The sequence below is a fragment of the Meriones unguiculatus genome, chromosome 10, assembly GCF_030254825.1.
Source record: "Meriones unguiculatus strain TT.TT164.6M chromosome 10, Bangor_MerUng_6.1, whole genome shotgun sequence".
NCBI lineage: Eukaryota > Metazoa > Chordata > Mammalia > Rodentia > Muridae > Meriones > Meriones unguiculatus.
In genome coordinates this window covers 52,620,085-52,639,899 of record NC_083358.1, presented here as the reverse complement: position 1 = coordinate 52,639,899, position 19,815 = coordinate 52,620,085, and the positions used below count along the sequence as shown (strand labels likewise).

The 19,815-nt window shown below is 48.3% G+C and overlaps 1 protein-coding gene and 1 pseudogene across 4 annotated transcripts in view; one reads left to right on the top strand and one right to left on the bottom strand.

Annotated features, from left to right (window-relative positions):
- St6galnac3 (ST6 N-acetylgalactosaminide alpha-2,6-sialyltransferase 3) overlaps positions 1-16,562 on the bottom strand; it is a 478,904-nt gene extending 462,342 nt beyond the window's left edge. The window contains exon 1 of one of the 4 annotated variants that reach the window (XM_060392473.1): positions 16,424-16,562. In XM_060392473.1, coding sequence (XP_060248456.1) covers positions 16,424-16,441 — 18 coding nt within the window. In that variant the 5' untranslated portion in view covers positions 16,442-16,562. The remainder of the gene's footprint in view (positions 1-16,423) is intronic. The other 3 variants (XM_060392470.1, XM_060392476.1, XM_060392472.1) reach the window with 3 other exon arrangements.
- On the top strand, positions 878-1,000 carry LOC132646187 (small nucleolar RNA SNORA17; annotated as a pseudogene).
- Positions 16,563-19,815: the final 3,253 nt, after the last annotated feature.

Here is a 19,815-nt window from a genome sequence, read left to right as displayed (position 1 = left end):
CCTTTCTCCACATCCTTTCCAGAATGTATTGTTACTTAAGGTTTTTTTTTCTTTTTTTATTTTATTTATTTATTTTTACATTTTTTTCTTTATTAATTACATTTTATTCCCTTTGTATCCTCCCTGTGGTTCCCTCCCTCCTCCCATCCCAATCCCTCCCTTCCTCCACCCTCTGCATGCATGCCTCTCCCCAAGTCCACTGATAGGGGAGGTCTTCTTTTCCTTCCTTCTGATCCTAATCAATTAGGTCTCATCAGGAGTGGCTGCATTGTCTTCTTCTGTGGCCTGGTAATGCTGCTTCCCCCTCAGGGGGAAGTAATTAAAGAGTAGGCCAATCAGTTCATGTGAGACACAGTCCCTGTTCCTATTACAATGGAACCCACTTGGATACTGAACTACCATGGGCTACATCTGTGCAGGGGTCTTAGGTTATCTCCATGCACAGTCCTTGGTTGGAGTATCAGTCTCAGGAAAGACCCCTTTGCTCAAATTTTTTGTTTCTGTTGCAGCCTACAGACTGGGAAAGGATTTTCACCAACTCTATATCAAACAGAGGAATAATATCCAGAATACATAAAGAACTCAAGAAGTTAAATACCAACATACCAAGAAATCCAATTTAAAAATGGAGACAGACCTATACAGAGAATTCTCAACAGAAGAATATCAAATGGGAGAGAAACACCTAAAGAAGTCCTCAACATCCTTAGTCATCAGGGAAATAAAAATCAAAATAACCCTGAGATTTCACCTCACACCTATCAGAATGGCTAAGATCAAAAACTCAAGTAACAGGACAGGAACTCCACACGGAAACATTTTTTAAATCCTTCCAGGATGCAAAATCAATTTGTCTGAAGTTAAGAACCAGGCTGTGCCTGCCCCTGGAAGCAGCACGGGTATGGCTGCCGGGTCACGTGCGTCAGTTGGTGACAGAGAGGAGAGTGGCTATGTCTACGCTCAGCATTCTGAACTCCTGAATGATTAGTAGCCTAACATTCTCTGAAAAAAAAAAAGGAGCCTGAGATGACCACCAGTCCTCCTGGGACCACTCCCGGGGTGACCCCAGATACTCAGAGGCTCCCGGCACCACTAAGAGGAGCAGAAGGCGGTGGAGAAGTGTAAGAAAGAGAGAAACAGAAGGATGAGAGGCAGAACTGGAGACTCGAAGGTAGTGAGGAGCAGCCTGATGTGAGCAGCCAGTGATGCCACCCCGGGCCATTGTAGGATCTTGGCCTGTGCTGCACTAGGGGCCACATCCGGGTCTGCGATCACCAAAGGCCAGGCGGACAACCCTGGTCTAGGCTGATGTCTGAGGGCTCTGCAGAACTGGGCATCCTGGGAGTGAGAGCAGGACAGCTGACCCCACTCCTAGGCAGCTGCAGCACTCTGGAGAGTGGGGGGGGGGCCTCACACTGTGGGGGCTGCAGTGGCCTGTCCCTCAGCTGCTGCAGCGCTCAGGAGGGTGGGCCCTGTGTCTCACCTGGGCAGCACAGGAGAACTGACCCTGGTGGTAGCAGGGTCATGGGCAAGCCAGCCCCAAGGGTGTGAGTGTGAGAGAACCGGCCCCACAACTTGTCTGCAGCACGATGACACGGATGAGAAAGAGGTACCCCTCACCCCTTGCCACCTGCTGCAGGCAGGACAGCTGGCCCAGAGGTCATCAGAGTGGGACAGCTGGTCCTGTTTCTTGTCTGTTGGGCTCAAATAAGGGAAAGATGTCATCCCCCTCCTCTCCTTTGTCCCTCCCCATCTATGGCAGGCAGGAGAGCTGGCCCCAGAGTCATGACGGTGGGAGAACTGGCCATGACCCTCACCACCTTCAACACTGTACCTTGCCTGAGCAGCAAGGTAAAGCCGTCCTGGTTGCGGGGGTTGTTGGTGAGCCAGCCCAAGGGCATGAGTGCAGGAGAGCTGGTCAGCCAGCCAGATCCCCCTCAGGCCCAGGTCCAGAGCTGAGAGCCAGCCCACTTCAACATCTGCCCATGGATGAACTGCTGGGCTGCAGAAGGGGCTGGTCCTAAAATCCAGACCTGCAGCATCTCGGCATAGGGCAACAAGATGTCAGACAGGAGTCCCAGTGAGGTTCCAGCACTGACAGAACAGCAGAAATCAGAGGCCTCATGCCAGACCAATGAGTCACTGCGGTGATCACTGCAAGCAGTGTGGACAAACGGGTCTCCTGTGGGTCACACTGTGACACACTACAGCCTCCACACTAGATTCTTCCTCTGTTGGACAGGAGGTTGCAAGGGTTGAGGGTGGGCAAGAGGGAAGGGCAAGATGTGTGGGATTGGGGTGAATGACGTGAAATTCACAGGGAACCAATAAAAGTTAAAAAAGAAAGAAAAGAAAACAGGCTGAGCAAGCAATCAGGAGCAAGGTAGTAAGCAGAAATACTTCGTCCACAGGTTCCTACCCTGTTTGAGTTCCTGTCCTGACTTCCTTTACTGATACTGCTATGAAGTGTGACCAAATAAACCCTTTTCTCCCCTCCCTCCGCCCCGCCCAATAAAATCAAGCTCTGTGACACGCCCAGCAGCTTGGGTTGATGCTAACACTAGAACCTTCAAAGCCAGAGTGGGAGGGTGTGTGCGCTTGCTGTGCCTCAGCTTCCCTCTCCAGAAAGAAAGCTTTTCTTTCCCTCTCCGGAAAGAAAAGCTGAGTACCAAAAACAACGTCACCATTACTGAACAGCAACCCCAAGGCTGAGACCAACACGCAGTTACACGCTGCTGCAGAGTAATGGCTCTTTAAGAACACACAGCCCCGGAGATTTGCTGCGCCTTGGTTGCCTCAGATAAAGTAATTAGGAGAAAGAGGGTTTTTTTTTTTCTTCTGGTAACTGAACATCAGAGGCTATGATATGGGTATCTTAAATGTGACAACTACCCTATACTGCAAAGTCAAAGTGTTTGCTGATGTTATCTTGTTATTGTTCCCATTTTTGTCATAGGAAGTTACAAGTTTGTCTCTGTAACCTTAAAACTATCCTTTTTCCTTGTTTTTGTTGTTGTTGTTGTTTGTTTGTTTTAACCAAAGTCTTGTTAGATAGCAGACTGTCCTAGACTCCCTTAGGCAACCCAAGCAGTGCCAAACCTATGGCCTCCCAAGAGCTGAGATGACCAGTGTGTTGTCATCCCCACTTTGCAAAATTATGTTCTGCTTTGGATTCAAATCCTAGCTCCAACCTGACTATTAAAGCTACCTTGACAGAGATTACCCCCAACCCAGTGCCTAATTTAAGAGTTCCTGGAGGAGCCCGACACCACGTAAGCACTCACTGAGCACGCCAAGTGGGATGACTTTCAAACAGACCCCAAGCTCCTTCTGAACACAGCCTTCTGCTGCTCCTTCATCTCCTACCCCTCCATGCCTCCTGCCCCCCTACAGTACATGGAGTCTGACCTCAAGAAAAGTAATCACTGTTGCCACACACCTCTACCTGCTAAAACTATGTGAAAAATGTCACCCATTGACTTTTTTAATACTGTGTGTGTGTGCATTAAAGCACACGCGATAACACGGACTAAATCTCAACTGTCAGTTCTTAGTAGAGAAACCTAAAGTGGTAACCTTTGGATGCCGTTTCTTTTTAAATTAACTTTTTAGGTTAGCATACAAATGGAGGTTGTTTCTTTTTTTTTATTTTTTTTCCCTTTTTTTTTTAATTTTTCATCAATTACACTTTATTCATTCTGTATCCCCCCATAAGCCCCTCCCTCCTTCCCTCCCAATCCCACCCTCCCTCCTCCCTCTGCTTGCATGCCACTCCCCAAGTCCACTAATAAGGGAGGTTCTCCTCTCCTTTCTGATCTTAGTCTGTCAGTTCACATCAAAAGTGGCTGCATTGTCCTCTACTATGGCCTGGTAAGGCTGCTCCCCCCCAGAGGGAGGTGATCAAAGAGCAGGCCAATCAGATTATGTCAGAGGCAGTCCCTCTTCACATTACTATGTAGAGGTTGTTTCTTTTAATAACGGTTTTAATGCCCTTGGTAAAAAATGGAAGAGAAAAAGGCAAACCTCAAGTTGCCAACATGCCAGACACCACGTGTAGAAATGTTGGGTCAGATAAGGCCGGCAACCCGGATGCTGAGGTTAAGTAGCCGGGCAGGATTAAACAGGCCAAACCAGCCAAAGAACGACAGGAATGGTGAGAGGTGTTCTTCACCACAGCTGAAAGAACTACAAGGAAAAGAAATATGGATCCTCTACCTCAGAGGATGACAGGGCCGAGAAGGTCGGCAAGGAAAAAACCAGGTCAGCTTCCTACCTGGAGTAGGTGTGGACGTGACATCAAGCGGTGTCATGCACACAAGACCAATTATATGGGGCTCAGGAATGACTCACCCATCCCAGATAACCCCAAAGGAAGCAGCAGACACCCTTGGACTTTGGAAGACTGTCTTATCTCACCAGATAACAGAGTCCCACAACCTTCCCTGCCCCTGAGCTGGGACAATGCTCCTTTCAACCTTTAGCTAAGATCTCTACAACAGCTGGATAGAGAAGAAACATGGACACCAGACATGCAATGAGGCTCATCAGAAAAACGAGCCACAAAACAGAGGGCCCAAAAGTCAGGAGAAAGTGAACAGAAACATCTAGAGAATCGTTTCTTGCAGGACACCAAAAGAAGCCTCAGAGGCCAACCCAGTGGCTCCCAAGACTTTCCGCGATTTATTAAAACCTCAAATGAGGCTCTGAAGCACTGACCTGGAAGGTTCAAAGCTATCGCCTTTCACCATTCTTCCTTCTCCCTATTCCTAATTCCTAGGTGATGAGTATTTAAATATGAGACTGACCGGGTCATAATTACTACAGCAAACTTCACAGGACAGCACTAACTTCTATCAATCCGCAGAGGAAGCTGTTCCTCAAGAGAGAAGTGGGGCAGGACCAGAAGGGAGTGGATGTGCACTCCACTGAAACAAGATCTCATGGTTTAGAGTCACTTCAGAGTGGTTTTCCTGAAAAGATGAGGAATGGCACCAGGGAGGGGATTTCTGTCCCAGCTCCACGTGCTAGGCATGGGCACACAGGCTTTTCCATATTCACGTGGCCGGAGCTCCAAAGCCTCAGAGAGCTTGACAGGGAGAAATCACACAAGGCAATGTCTAAACACTGAGAACTGGCTGGACTTCAATCACTACGCACACGTCAATAGCTCATCCATTTCCTTTGGAGGATGTGTGGATTCACACGCCTGTTCTGCAGCCCTTACACACCTGCGACCACTTCTTGATCTGGATGTGGGGTGGCAAGACTTTCCAAAGTGCAGCCCAGAAACAGGCAACAGCAGTCTCCCAGGGGCTCGCCAGGAATGGGCAGCAACGGCTCCCCCAGAGCTCAGCAGATATGGGCACTGGAAGTACCCCAGGGCTCATCAGAGATAAAGTTCTCAAGCTTGTAGCTCACAGACAGAGAGAAGGAGAAATTCTGGGTGGTCTTAGACTCTTTTGGTGTCCTGAGTGTTTCAGGGGTCCCGACGGTAGAAAACACTGGTCTGCAGATGTCAGGAGCTCTACCTTGGCTGGGAGTTCAAGACCAAGCCCCCCTCCCTCTGCAGTGCTTGGTTCTCATGCAGGGAATGTCCCCCAACATCTAATGAGCAAAGGCTGATCTAAAGAGGAAGAACCACAATGCCCTTGGCTTGGTTCAGGACACTAAATGGAAATATCACGAAATTTTTATCATGAAATCTTACTGCTCTTTTGAATTTTTAAAGCCACTTACTAATGCAACAGTCATTCCTGCGGGACTCCAAGACCTACTAGCCCTGGCCTGGCAGGGTCACATTAGCATTAAGCTACATGAACCCCTCTTCCCACCTGTCCGATGAGGACAAACGCCACGAACTCTGACAGTGTGCTGTAAGATAAATATCTGAAAAGAAAGGCTGCCTGGCACCAGCCCTGAATGAGATTCGGCAGATGGCACGCACTGTCCTTTCTATGTGGTCACTCATGAAAAACTGTGAATGTTTTTTGACCTGAGAGAAGAAGCCAATGCCAGGCAGGATGACGCTGCCAAAGTGGACATGATACAGCCACAGGCACACTAACAACATGCGCTGTGCACCATGGTCTCCAAGACAAGTGATGATTGCGCACAGAAACACACAAAGGAAATTCCCAAGGACACACGACTTACCCTTCAAATCCAAATGGCTCCCATATGTGCACCCGCAGCAATGAAACAAATCAACGTGGATAAATTCTGCCTCTGACCTCAAAGCCCTTGGGAGCCCACACCACCACACTGAGACCAAACAGCTAGCTCGCACATCCCACAGAGCAGCAGCCCTCCGGGAGAATCCACAGCTGCACAACATTTGGAAGGGATTTGGATCAGTTGGTGGAGAAAGCCAGATGAGATTTCAAGGGCACTCAAAGGTCCCCATGTGTCCCTGGCTCAGGCACTCAAGAATGGCTTCTATCCTGCCTTCCTTTCCTCTCTAAGAATCTGAACAGTACGTGAGCCTCTGGTTCTGATCTGAGAGGCATCTTTCCATAGTCCCTTGCACCACACACATTCTCTGAGCTCTGCAGCCCCTCCTGATGGGGACTGTGTTGAACAAAGGAGTACTCAGTAACCATGTGTGGCTTTTGGGCATTGAATCCCGGCAGGTGCAATTAAGAAACTGTACTGTTTATTCAATTTCATTTTAATCAATTCACAATCAAAAAATGAGGCATTCCATTTAGTTATTGGAAAATAAATGAACATAGCTCTTTAAACCATGAAGTGTAGGTCAAAAACATGTAAGAAAAATTTAGCACCTGGAGTGGTTCGAAAAGGTTTGTCCCCCACAGACTCATGTGTTTGAATGCCTGGCCCATAGGAAGTAGCCCTATTACAGGGTGTGGCCTTTTTGGAAGAAGTGTGTCACCATAGGGGCGGGCTTTGAGGTCTCCCAGTGCTCGAGTTCCACCCAATATGGAATCAGAGCCTCCTCCTGGCTGTGGGCAGAAGACAGGCATCTCCTGGCTGCCTTCAGATCAAGATGGAGAACTCCTGGCTCCTCCAGTACCAAGTCTGCCTGGGCGGTGCTGCGCTTCCCGCCATGACATAGTGGACTGAACCTCTGAAACTGTAAGCCAGGACCAATTAAATGTTTTATGTCTAGGAGTTGCCTTGGTCATGATGTCTTCTTCACAGCAATAAAAACCTAACTGAGACAGCACTTGAACTGAGGCTTACTGTAATTGAAAAATACATATTGAATTTGGAATATGCAAAATGGACATAAATATTTCACTACTAATTATATACTGGTCATATACTGAAATGAAGACATTTTTATAGTTTGGGTTAAATAAAATACACTACATAAGTTCTACATATATCTTTCATTTTTTTATGTGGGTCTTAGAAAATGTGTAGGTTGTACTAGGCATGGCTTGCTATCTCGGCACTTAGACTCGGGCAAGAGGATCACTACCTTGAAGCTACACATATTCTTGTAAGTAACCCCTCACCCATATTCTTGTAAGTAACTGCTCGTCCTGTAAGTAACCTGATTCAGCAAGTTGTACTTTGGTGGTAAGGTATGACAAAGAGGGGGAGGGAGACAGAGAGAAAGTAAGAGAAGGGAAAGAGAAAGAAAGCAAAGGTGAGAAGAGGAAGGGAAAAGCAAGTAAAGGTAGCTGTGGGTTGGTCTCTTCTCACAGGCGTCTCTGGCGTAGCTGCTTAGTGCTGTTCTTCCTGGGAACTGGCAACTAGAGCAGGCTCGGAGGTAGGACAGCTGTAGCTGTCACCCAAATCCTACAGAGACACCCAACTGCCTGAGGCTCACTTTGTTTAGACACCAGACTACTGTTGCCCCCATGCTTACAACAGTACTCACTGCCCTGTTCGGCACAAATTCAAACCCATCCTGTCGCCGCAGCTCCCTCCCCTCCCCCATAAGAGGAACAGCTTCCAGTCATTTGCAAATTCCAGTTCTTAAATCTACAGTGACTACATGACCAGACTTTAGTGCCAGGTCCCCATTCCCGGCTCCCACTTCACTTCCATTTCCCCTGCAAACCTGATTCAAACAGCACTAACAAATTAAACAGCCTGTGAAATTAGAAATAAGTCTTTCCCAGAAAAGATTTGACACTCAACAGTTTTCAGTTTTCCATTCTTAGCAAATACCAAAATCTGAGTAGGTGAGTGGGTGTTGTATAGCAGTTTCTTCCAAGATTGAAACATGCCATCCTGGAGGGAAGCTCCTTAAGATAGAAAGTATTAAAACAGAAAGTAAACAACTCAAAAAAGGTTCAGGAAGTCCCTGAAACTGACCAGAATCACAAGACAACCCCCACCCCCTTCCCAAGAGTAAACAGAAATGACAAGCCCAGCTACAAAGGAGCGGGCAGGGACCATCCTGACCGGAGGAGGTTTAGATCAGCTGAGGCACCCAGAAAGGTTGATCTCCCCAAACTGCTGAGTTGCCTGCAGACTGTGCAGTGCACACCAGGCCCCCAGACTTGTGAGCGTCAGCACTGGGGTGGGCCTTGGTGATGCAGCCATCTGTGTGTCGTTTCTGCTCCTGCAAGTAACCCCAGCAAAACTCACTGGTTCACCAACGGTGCATCCATATTTTGGTCTGTCAGGGGATCCCTGTCTGTGGTAAGTAGACGTGTGTGTTGCATCTGCCCAGGAAAAGTATTTCACAAAACAGCGGGTGAGTGCAGAGCTGTATTTACTGGGTTCCGGTGTGGCTTTACACCACACTGAAAGACTCCAGGGATAGAATGCTGCTTTTCCTGGCCCCTCTCCAGCAGATTTCCTCGGGGGGCGGAGGGGGGCTAACTCCTTCCATCTCTGTCAAGGACCAGATGTTATCAGCCTACCCTCCATCGTGCAGGAAATGAAAATGGTCCCGCACGAGGGGCAAAAGAGGTCTTCTGGAAAGTCGCCTACGTGGAAGCTGCTGTTTATTAAAGTCTCTCAAATCCAGGGCGAGGTTTGGGTCTTCGCTGGCTCTCCTGTTTAATCGAGGACAGGCAGCAACAGCAACTCCCACCCTCCCCTCCCTGCCCCTTCCTACTGACCCTTTAGAGCCTTTAATGAGCAGGCAGGACCAAGGATGAGAGAGTCAGCCTTCCTTCCTCCCCGGCTTACCAAGGCTCCAATTGGCAGTAACACTCAGGTCTCCATCAGAATGGCTGGACGCTAACAGGCCTGGGCTATCCACAATCTGAATGATGGGCCTCTTGGGATTGTGGTAGCATTGGTAAATCTACCCTTTCCAGTTAGAGAAGGGCCTCTCTACACTTTACCTAAAGCCAGGAAAGACAAAAGAATTACAGTGTCCACCCTCAGGTACAAGCCTCTTAAATGCTCACCAACAGCTAGAGAATTCCCTTCTGGGGATATTAACTTTGAAAGTAACTTTGAAAGTCAATAGTGGGCTTTAGCTATCCTCAGAGCTAAGCCCCTTCCACAAAAAACAGCCCATGCCCTGACAGCAGATGAGCATTCCATCACAGTGGGTCAACTGGCCCTGCTCCCACAGCCACAGCCGGCAGAGTAACGCTCTCCTTTGGTTTTCCATACTCCACCGGGCACAGTGGAGTGAAAGAACCCTCGGATGTTACAGTTTGTGGGCCTTTTATTTTTAAGAATAAACTTATAAACAAATGCTGGGATCTCTTCTGAGCCTTGCAGGGGTCCTGAGTTACTGTAATTCCATACCACCCCTCTCCTGTTCTCTCCCTCAGACACATCCCCCACCCTCTCACCCTTTCCTCTCTCCCACAAGCTCCCACCTCCTCCCTCCCACCCTCAAATTGCTAGCACATGTGGCTGAACTTTGACTCGGCTTCCCCCAGGCCAGAGGCTCTTCACTTTTAGACACAGAATTATGACCTCCTTAATCTCCTCAGTCTCTCTTCGCCACTAGTTCCAAAATCACAAAGGAACTTTGAGGAAGACACAAATAAAAACGTGCAGAGTGGTCCCTACCAAGTGGACCTGGATAGAAGATGGTAAATAAAGTCCATCTCTTTGTTGTCAATAAAGGTCACAGATACTTCTGACAGCCACGAAGACCTGGGGTCAGTGTCCCCTCTACCCCTTTTGCAACCTGGGACAAGTTAATTAGCTTTTCCTAGTTTCCATTTATTAGCTCAAGTTTTCTTAGCTCAAGCTCCAGCCTAGCAACTCAGTTGTCTAACACGTGGCCAACTGCTACTGTCATCACTAATCCAAAGAGTGCTGCCTGCACCTGCCACTCACACCCCAGGAAACATTCACATCCAGGGCATGCTCCTCACACCCTGGGCATACTCACACCCTGGGAATGCTTACACCCTGGGCATGCTCATACTTAGAGCATGCAAATTCATCCTCCATGCACATCCATCCTCCAGACACACACACAGCATGCTCACACCAAGAGCACACTTATTCCCCAGAGCACACCAACACACACAGCAAACACATCCCTGCAGTCAGCACCTACGGGTCAGGGCTTTGTCTGGACAGTGGGTCAGAAGTACCAGCACAAATGGATCCAGCAAACTGTCTTGTCTTTCTTGCCTGTGTAGTAGGGTTTCCTGGGGGCTCTCACACATGCTGTGACCCCTCACAGTTTTCAGAGGCCCTGAAAGCTCCCTTGAGAACCACACTCTGACTTAGGCATGGGTGTTTGGTTTTGAGGGCTCCATCTAGTACTTCTTATCCTGACTTTCTCTTCTTGCCTTGTTTCTGTCAAAAATGCGCTTAACTGATCCTGACAAAGCAAGGCAGCCCCTCCATATCCTCCAGAGCTCATCTTTCTTCCTTGCACCCCTGTTCTCCTCCCCCTCTATCTTCAGATGTCAGATAACCCTGAATGTTCTGTGAAGGGCGTCAGGCCTGTATGAACGACGCTGACAGCATGTGAGAAGCTAGGTGAGAGACCTGCTTGCTCTCCACTCGGCTGCAGCATCCATGGCACACCAAACTGCCCTCCAGGTCAAACAAATCCAGTGACACCACCACTTTACGCATTCAGCGGTCCTTTAGAGGTAACTTACCGAAAACCCGGTCAGTTCTTTTTTTGGGGGAGGGGGAGGGCTGGGGCTCAGAGAGGACTTCTCTGTGTAGTCCTGGCTGTCCTGGAATTCATTCTGTAGGCCAGGCTGGCCTCAAACTCACAGAAACCTACCTGCCTCTGCCTCCCAAGTGCTGGGATTAAAGGTGTGTACCAACACGCCTCTCAGTTCCTGGGCATACCAATTTGAGTAAGAGTAGGCTTCTCCTCAGCTGATTCTTGGTGAATGACTCCCAGCCCAAAGTTTACCTCTCAAAGAACTCTGCACACTTTGGTTACTAGCTTAACTGTTTACAAGCCGGGCACCACGTGTCTCTTCATACATTGAAAGATACAGACCTCTGAAGATGCAGGGTGAGTATGCGCTGCCTGGCCCCTGTGAGCTCACTCTGATAGACAGCTGGGTGTCCACAGAACAGGATGAGCCTGCTGCTACACAGACAACAGCTAAGGCTCCAAGAGCCTACAGAGAAGCAGCCTGTTTGTAGACAGGGGATTTCCTGCAGAAAAACAGCATGGAAACAAGCACAGCTGAGGACTTCATAGATGCCACGTTCCTGTTTCGTAGAAAGTAGCTTTTCTACCTTTGTGATCTGTATTCATTTCCACTTCAGAGATAAGGGAACTGAGGCTTAGGCCTCACAGTTGGGACAGGCTGTCTAACCCCAAAGCTCAACACCGTAATAGTCCCCATGTTGCCCAGACTTAAGGTTCATGCAGGTAAGTGTGGAGGCCAGGAGTGAGTGAGCAGTAGAGACATGAGCTGTTGAGACAGGAACCAGATTCTGAAAAAAACCTGCAGGTCATGCTAAGCCTGATTATCACCCAGGCTCAGGGAACCAAGGTATGAAATAAAGCCCCAAAGGGCTTATGGGTACTGCCCCTTTGCTCTGTAGGAACAATGAGGAAAAGCTGCCAAGAAAGGAGGCTTGCTCGAATGCTGACCAAATACAAGGCTCCGGGACGAGAATGAGAGTAAAGGGCACAAGCCAGATTCTCTCCCACGTTGAAGTATGGTGAAGGATTAGGTCTAGGCAGGGGAGAGAAGACTAATGAGAAGATAAGTATGTAAGTCTGCACCACAACTATGTAATTTCTTATCAACTGGATAAATGTATAAGGGCAAGTCACTGTAGAGGAAAGCAAAAGTAGCTTAGACATGCATCTGTGGCATGTTTATTATCTATATTATGCTCAAAATTTTGATTAACAGGGAAAAACCATAATCTTCACGTCAGAAATCGCTCCCACACCTCCACGACCACAGCCCACCAGGTGTCCGCCTCAGTACTGAATACGGAACTCAGGTCAACAAAGATCTGTTACCTATCACAAGTGTACAAAACTGTACCCAAAAACTACTTGCTCACCACAAGAAGAAATCATAGAAGAAAATAGAAATCATTTTTATTACATGTAAGACTGTACAGTTTCTGAAACCCAAGAAAGGTAACTAATATAAATGTAATTTTAACTTTATTAGTACTATAAAGTAGCCACTCTTCTTGTCTAGTAAATTCCAAAGACTCTTAAACACCCCAGAGATCCTCTCCTCTCTATTCTCCCTCTTTAGAGGCAGCAGTGGTGGTGGAAGGCAGGGGATTCAGAAGGGTCCTCGGAGACCTCACCCTGTAGGAACACAGTGGCTGTTGAATTGGGGTCCCTAGCAGGGCTCAGAAGAAGAGCAGCCTGATGCAGGCAGGAAATGAACCCTCTGAGACTGGGGTTGTCATTTCCTGCAGGATAACCAGCACACAGATATTCTCATTTCCCCCTACAATAGCCCCCATTTTGGAAACTGGGGGGGGGGGTAAATTAAAAATTTAAAAAAACTTTCTGTGGTTCGATCAGTAAGTGGTAGAGGCATAACTAAACGGCACCTGCTTCTGTGCGCACTGCCCTGCAATGTGGAATAGGCATGTACCTTACAACATAAGTGACTCTGAGGAGAACGGGGCCCACTTGGGACCGGATGGGCCCGAGGTAGGCACAGTGTCTCCAGGGACCAGCTCGGTGTCCCTGAAAGGCCCTCATCAGCTGCCGTGTGCCAGCCTTCTCCCTTAGAGATTCCCGCCCTTGCTGTACAAGCAACCATGGTGTCCATATAGATAGAAAGGATGACTCAGTCTCCTCGCATCAGAAAGCCTCTGCCCACTACAGTTAATGTTTCTGGAACACAGCTCGCAGGCAGTAATCCTGTTCAGCACCAACCATCAGTGGGAAGCGGCCTTGGCTGTGGCCTCTGGGTTAGTCATTGTCTACCTCCATGCTTCATTATGACTTTCTGAAACTCTGGCTAGAAACTCTTCACAAAGCAAGGTACAGAACAACACCCTGCAGAGCACTCATTGGAAAAGCGTGCCTTCCGTAGGCCAGGAGTAGAATATTCTTATCATTAGAGGGTCAAGACCAAGATGAAAGTGCCCAAATAAAACTCATTTCTCATTGCTTTCCCTGCCATTTCCTGACACTCGGAACAGATAGCCCAGGCCTCCTCCTCCTTATTCTTGTCTTATGTCTTCATAATGTATCACTTGTTAAAATGGGATATAAACTCTCAGGCCCATCCCCTACTCTTGGTTTTCTTTCTAGTGCTGTGATAAAACACCAGGACCAAAAGCAACTTGAGAAGGAAAGGGTTAACTTCATTTCACACTTTCTTGTGGATCATTGAAAGAAGTCAGAGCAAGAATTCAAGGCAGGAACCAAAGAAGAGGTCCATGAGGAACACTGCTTCCTGGCCTGCTCACCCACGGCTGCTTTCTTACACCACCTACGATCATCTGCCCAAGGGTGCTGCCATCCAGAGAGGGCAGTGGAGAAAATGCCTCACAGAGCTGCCTACAGGTCAACTAAGGGAGGCATCTTCTCAAGTGAGTCCCTCTTCCCAGATGGCATGGCTTGTGTCAAGCTGACAAAAAAAATGGGCAGCATATCTGAGTATGTACTTCATACACACAGACACGGGGAGATATAAGTAATTATGTATATTTACATGCACATGTTTACACATGCATACACACACATACACAGGGGGAAACATACACACATGCATATATTCACAGAATACTATGAACAGCAAATAAATTACATATGCTGTTCTCCTATTAATCTGCTCTTTGTCAGTTTGGTCAGCAGGCCAGGCTCAGTTTCCAACACCCAAGTAGGTTCAGAGGAATCGGACACTTCCTGTGACTTTCCTGAACTTGCTCTGTGTTCTGGAGCACTTTCCAGGACATGGCCAGGGGTGGCAAAGTCAGGAGGAAGTAATACTTTTTTTTTTTTTTTTGTAAAAAGGAAAAAGGAAGTCTAATTAAAATCAACAAGAGGTCTATGATTTTCCATTTGCTACCACAACACTGTTAAAATTATAATAACTGCGTATTTCTCTATGCTTTGGAAGAAGGGAACCAAAATCAAGTGCAAAAGGCCAAGCCTGCACAGAAGTCATTCCTCCTGTTTGGAACCTATGCGCCCCACTCCACCGTGTGTAACTCTCAAAGACGGCACAGATGAAAGGATCTCAGAGACTGTCCAGGACCAAGTAGGTCCAGTCTGCACCCAGCAGAGGCTGCCCACAGCCCAGAGGAGCCATCAGTATGGCCCAGACATTCACAGCCCACAACATCGAAGTTATCACCAAAAGGGGAGGTGGGGAGGACTTGAAGATAGCCAGGACTGACTGGTATAAGGGCTGCCTGGAGCCATCTCCTGGGAAAGTTTTAAAGAGTGAGGGCATTTCACATGTGGGTCTGAATCCAGGCTCACTCTGTCCTGAAGCTTCGAACGAGGGCACCGACTGGGCAGGGCTTCTTACAGAATGGAAGCCCTACCCTGTGGGAAAGGTCAGAATGCCGCAGTCCGCGGCCCTACTCCACCAAGCTCCGCAGCAGCGTGACACCGTGTGCACAATTACTCTGATCTAATGTAAGGGAGTTAGTGTTCAGGGACGTGTAACTTGCCCAAGGCCACACACAGGGCAGGAGGCAGCGCCAGAATTCAGGTGAATCTTACTCGGGCATGGGTAGGTTTTGAAGGCAAAGAAGGAGGGGCTGCAGAACCATCTCCACATGAGGAGTGGTAAGTCCAAGATGAGGTGAGAGCTGTGTGTGACCTTGGCAACGCACTAAAGATGCTTCCAGGGGGTTGGGAATATAGCTCTGTGCCCAGACGCGTGCTTACCATGTGTGACACTCTGGCTTTGACCACTAGCACCGCACCAAACCATACATGCACACAAAGACAGAGCCTAGTGGAGGTGACGCCGTATTCTAGCTCCAGTTCCTGCCCTGGGCCGGGAGGTTTGACTTTCACTCTGTGGCACCAATGGATTACTTCCTCCTGACTTTGCCACCCCTGGGCATGTCCTGGAAATTGTTCCAGAACACAGAGCAAGTTCAGGAAAGTCACAGGAAGCGTCCAATTCCTCGCTTCATGCTGGGAAGGGAAGATTGGGGCAACTAGACTCTGTACCGAGCGCCGCTGAGGCATTACGCAGCACACACACTTCTTCTCTGATATTCTCCTTGGTCCGCAGCACCTTACCCGGGCTGGAACCAAAAACACCTCTGAGTTCCCTCGGGGATGCGGAACCTTCATGCCGCTCACATTTTGATCCATGTCAGGCTGGGCAGTTGAATAAGGGCAGTAAGGAAAAACCAGAACGGGGTGGGAGTGAACTTTCCCAGTAGGTCAGAAACAGTCTTTCCATGGAAGGTCCTCACCAAGCAGGTCCTCCCAAAGACCTCAAGCCTGTGGCACTCAGAACTCGTAAAGAACCAGGACTTGAAAGAACACAACAGGGATGGACTCTGAGTAAGAGTGTCTGTTGACACGTGAGCCTGAGGAGTTCCAATTTTCTATCTATCTCCATCTAGTAAACTTTTCGAACTGCAGGCACCAACACCTGGAGCTAGTTCCCCAGAAACTCATTCCTCCGGGGCTACCTGTGGCCCCAGAAGTTTTTGTATTCCCAGAAGCAAAGGCTGCACGCTTTCCAAACCCTCTCCTCCTCTTCCCAAAAGCCGTGCCCCTCACCCATGCCAGGAGGCTCCTTTTCAGCCCGTGGCCCCCCGCAGGCCGCGGGCTGCCCTGACCGCAAAGCTCAGAGCACCCTCTGCTCCGCCTGCCATACCCATCATTCGGCACACCAGCGCGCGCTCCCTCCCCAGCTCCTTCCAGGCAGGCGCCAGTCGGCAGCGGTGTAGGCAAGGAGTCTGTGCCCAATGCACATTGCATAGTCTCCCACCCAGATGCCTTGGCCAAAGGAACAAAAAGGAAGCCGACGCCAGGAAGGGACGGGCGGGCTGAGGATGCGGCGGGACCGCGGCAGGCTCCACGCCTCTGCGCACCCGGCGGGCGGAGCTCGCCTGCGGCCCGCAGCTGAGCGGTTACCTTGAGGATGCAGGCCATGGCGCTACGGATCGACCCTGTGGTTTGCTGCACCTCGGCCCCGCAGCGGGACCACTCCAGCCCACATTCCCGCAGAGCGAGCCGGGGCCGCGGGAGCTGCGCGCCCAGGCCCCACCCCCGAGCCCCACCACTGGCTGGCTCCGCACGAGGCCCCGCCCTGAGTCACGTGCCCTCCGTGTGGCCCGCAAATGCCTGCTACTCTTCTGCTGCTACTACATGGCTTTTTTTTTATTTTTTAACCCCCTCTGTAGATGAAGTAGTCAAAGCCCTGCTAGCAGCAGACGCGGATCTGAGTACCCCGAGGACAGAGGGGGGCCCTTCCAGCGGCTCGCCCATCAGAGAACCCGCAGATGTGCCACTTTCCAAAAGTTAGCTGTGTTTGGCACCTTCCTGCTGCAGGCGTGGGGCCCATCAAAGGATTCTTCGAAAGCAGCTGGAGGTGCCCCGGGCTAGCCCTTGGCACTGCCTAATTCTGTGGTGGGGTTTCTCTTGCCATGAATGATTGGCTGTCAGTCTGAAAGCTCAAACAGCTGGAAAAACTGAAAGACTGGACACTCCTGGTCTACTCGAAAGAAGCCATAGTCCCGGTGGCGTGTGCACAGGAACATACATGGCTGTGAATGTTGTATCCTGTTGCAAGGTTGTTGGTAAAATGCCTATACACATAAGGAGACAGTGTATAAAGACAATTGCGTATGTTCGCGTACACACTGAGGGTGACACACACCAGGACTTTGCTGCTACTTATGCTACAGTCAGACTTTAGGGAACTCTCTTAAGGTTTAAAAACCTAGGAAGATCCTTTTCAATCATCCACCCTGAACTGGCACGTGTTAAAACAGGGCAGTGTACCAGATTTAGCGGAGAGGCGGCACAGGCAGAGGACCCTGGTCTTCTCCCGGTCCTTAGTGGACAGACGATAAGGAAAGGCTGCCTCCCAAAGCAGCCCTGCTAAGGGAATAATCATTTCTACAAGAAGTCATGCCAAAGGAGGAAAACAGTCTGTTATGCACAGATTTCTGCTGCCAATAGTCATACAAGTCTATAAATTACCTCCCCAAACACAGACCCTAAAGAAACCTCTCTTGGCAGATTAGCTGGCCTGCACGGAGTCAGGGAAAGCATGTGAGCTGATGGTGACTGAGGGTCATGAGACACACAACATCAGACAGGAACCAAGCGGTCATGGGAATTGGCATGTTGTTAATGAGAACATTCAACACCCTGAGAGATGCCGGGAAGGCCAGAGCACTGCTCAGACTACCTGTTATCAGGCAGGATCTGTCTGTCTCCAGGGAGCACTCTGTCCTGTTGCCACCGCCTCCTGCCCCTTCCTCTGCCTTGAAAGGAACCTGTATTTTATAAGAACAGTTTGATAAAGATCACGTACTCTTAACTGCTGCTTTAACAAACAGTCTTAGCAGGTGTGTTGGCTAGTTTCATGTCAACTTGATACAAACTAGAATAACTGGAGAGAAAGGAGCCTCACCTAAAAAAAAAAGAAAAAAAAAGAAACACCCCCATAAGACCAAGGCGTAGGCAGGCCTGTAGGGAATTTTCTTATTCAGTGATTGATGTAGGAAGAGGCTGGTGGTCCTATAAGAAAGCAGTCTGAGCAAATCATGATGAGCAAGACAGTGAGCAGCATCCCTCCATAGCTCCTGCCTCCAAGTTCCTGCCCTTCCCCCAGGCTCCCCAAAAGGTCATTGTATTTTATCACAGCAATAGTAGCCCTGAGTAAGACAGCAGGCCAGAAATCTCAGCAAATTCATTTCTTTCTTTCTTTGAAGGAGGACACTTATACGGAGGTCAGGGAATGCCTTCTACCCAGTGGGCTCCAGAGGTTGAACTCAGGTTGTCAGGCTTAGGGACAAGTGCCTTTGCCCACTGAGCTATCTCCTAGACCCCACATTCAATCATTCATTCATTCATTCATGAAAGTTTTTTTTTTATCTGATTAGCTGAAGGGGAAAATCATGTTGCTAAAGGAACTGTAAATAGTAAGAGATTGGTTTTTGTGGTCTCTGATATCATGGCAAGATAATAAACCATAGTAAAGAGGGGAAGATGAGAAGAGATACATGACAGTACAACACAGAAAAGGCCTTCTCCTACAGGGAGCGAACTGCTAATAAAGAGGAAAGAGAAATAAGCATACGTGGTAACAGTGTGGTGTAAACAGGTTATAGTTAGGAATAAATATGCATATGCGTATATGCATGTAATAATAAGTAGGCTTTCTCAAAAAGAGGCCATGAATTTGAAGGAGAGCAGGGAGAGGTATATAGCAAGGTGTGGAGGGAGGAAAGAGAAGAAAGAAATTTTGTAATGATAATCTCAAAACTGGAAAATACCTCCTTCCAAAAAAGAAAGAATAAATAAATGAGAGAGAGAAGAAAGAAGCAAAGAGAGGTAAAGATGGCTTGAGCCTATCATAGAACATCTGCAGCACATCTGGGAAGGGTCAGCTGACCCTGGTGAGCAACACTGATGAGCACTTCCTTGCTCAGTGACTTTGATCAACCCCTTGACTTCTCTCTAATCCTTATCTGACAGTATATATAACCTTCACAGAGAAAAATGTGAACTCACTTACCTCAATTCCTGACATGATGACCACTTTCTTATTTATTTATTTATTCATTTATTTATTTATTTACTGACTTACTTATTTTATATGCATTGGTGTTTTTCCTGCATGTTTGTGTATGTGAGGGCACTGGATCCCCAGGAACTGAATTAGAGAAATTTTTGTGTGTGTGTGCGTGTGTGTGTGTTTGTGTTTGTGTGTGAATTAGAGTTGTGTGTGTGCTGGGGATTGAATTCGGTCCTCTCCAAGAGCAGCCAGGGCTCGTAACCGCTGAGCCATCTCACCAACCCCAACGATGATGGCTTTTAAATAATAAAAAGTAACTAAAAGAAGAAAGCTTTGCACTGAAAACAGAGAGACCACAGTTGAAGCAGAGAAGGACTTCTGTCACACTTGAGGGTCTCAGAAGGAAGCTGCTGATGAAGCAGCTAGCACTTTTGATTGACAAGGACATGGTGAAGCTTTTCCCAGCTCCATCCACCTACCCTGACATGGCTTATTCAACTGAACACCCAACCACCTACATCCATGCTTTCCAAAGTGGTACTTTTCTGTGTATGTACACGTGTGTATATGTTGATATGTGCACGCATGTTGATATTAAGTGTCTTTTTTGATCACTTCACACAGTGATTCTCAACCTTCTTAAGGCTGCAAGCCTTTAATACAGTTCCTCATGTTGTGGTGACCCCCAACCATAACATTATTTCATTGCTACTTCTTAACTGTAATTTTGCCACTGTTATGAATCTTAATGTAAATATTTGATGTACAGAATATTTGA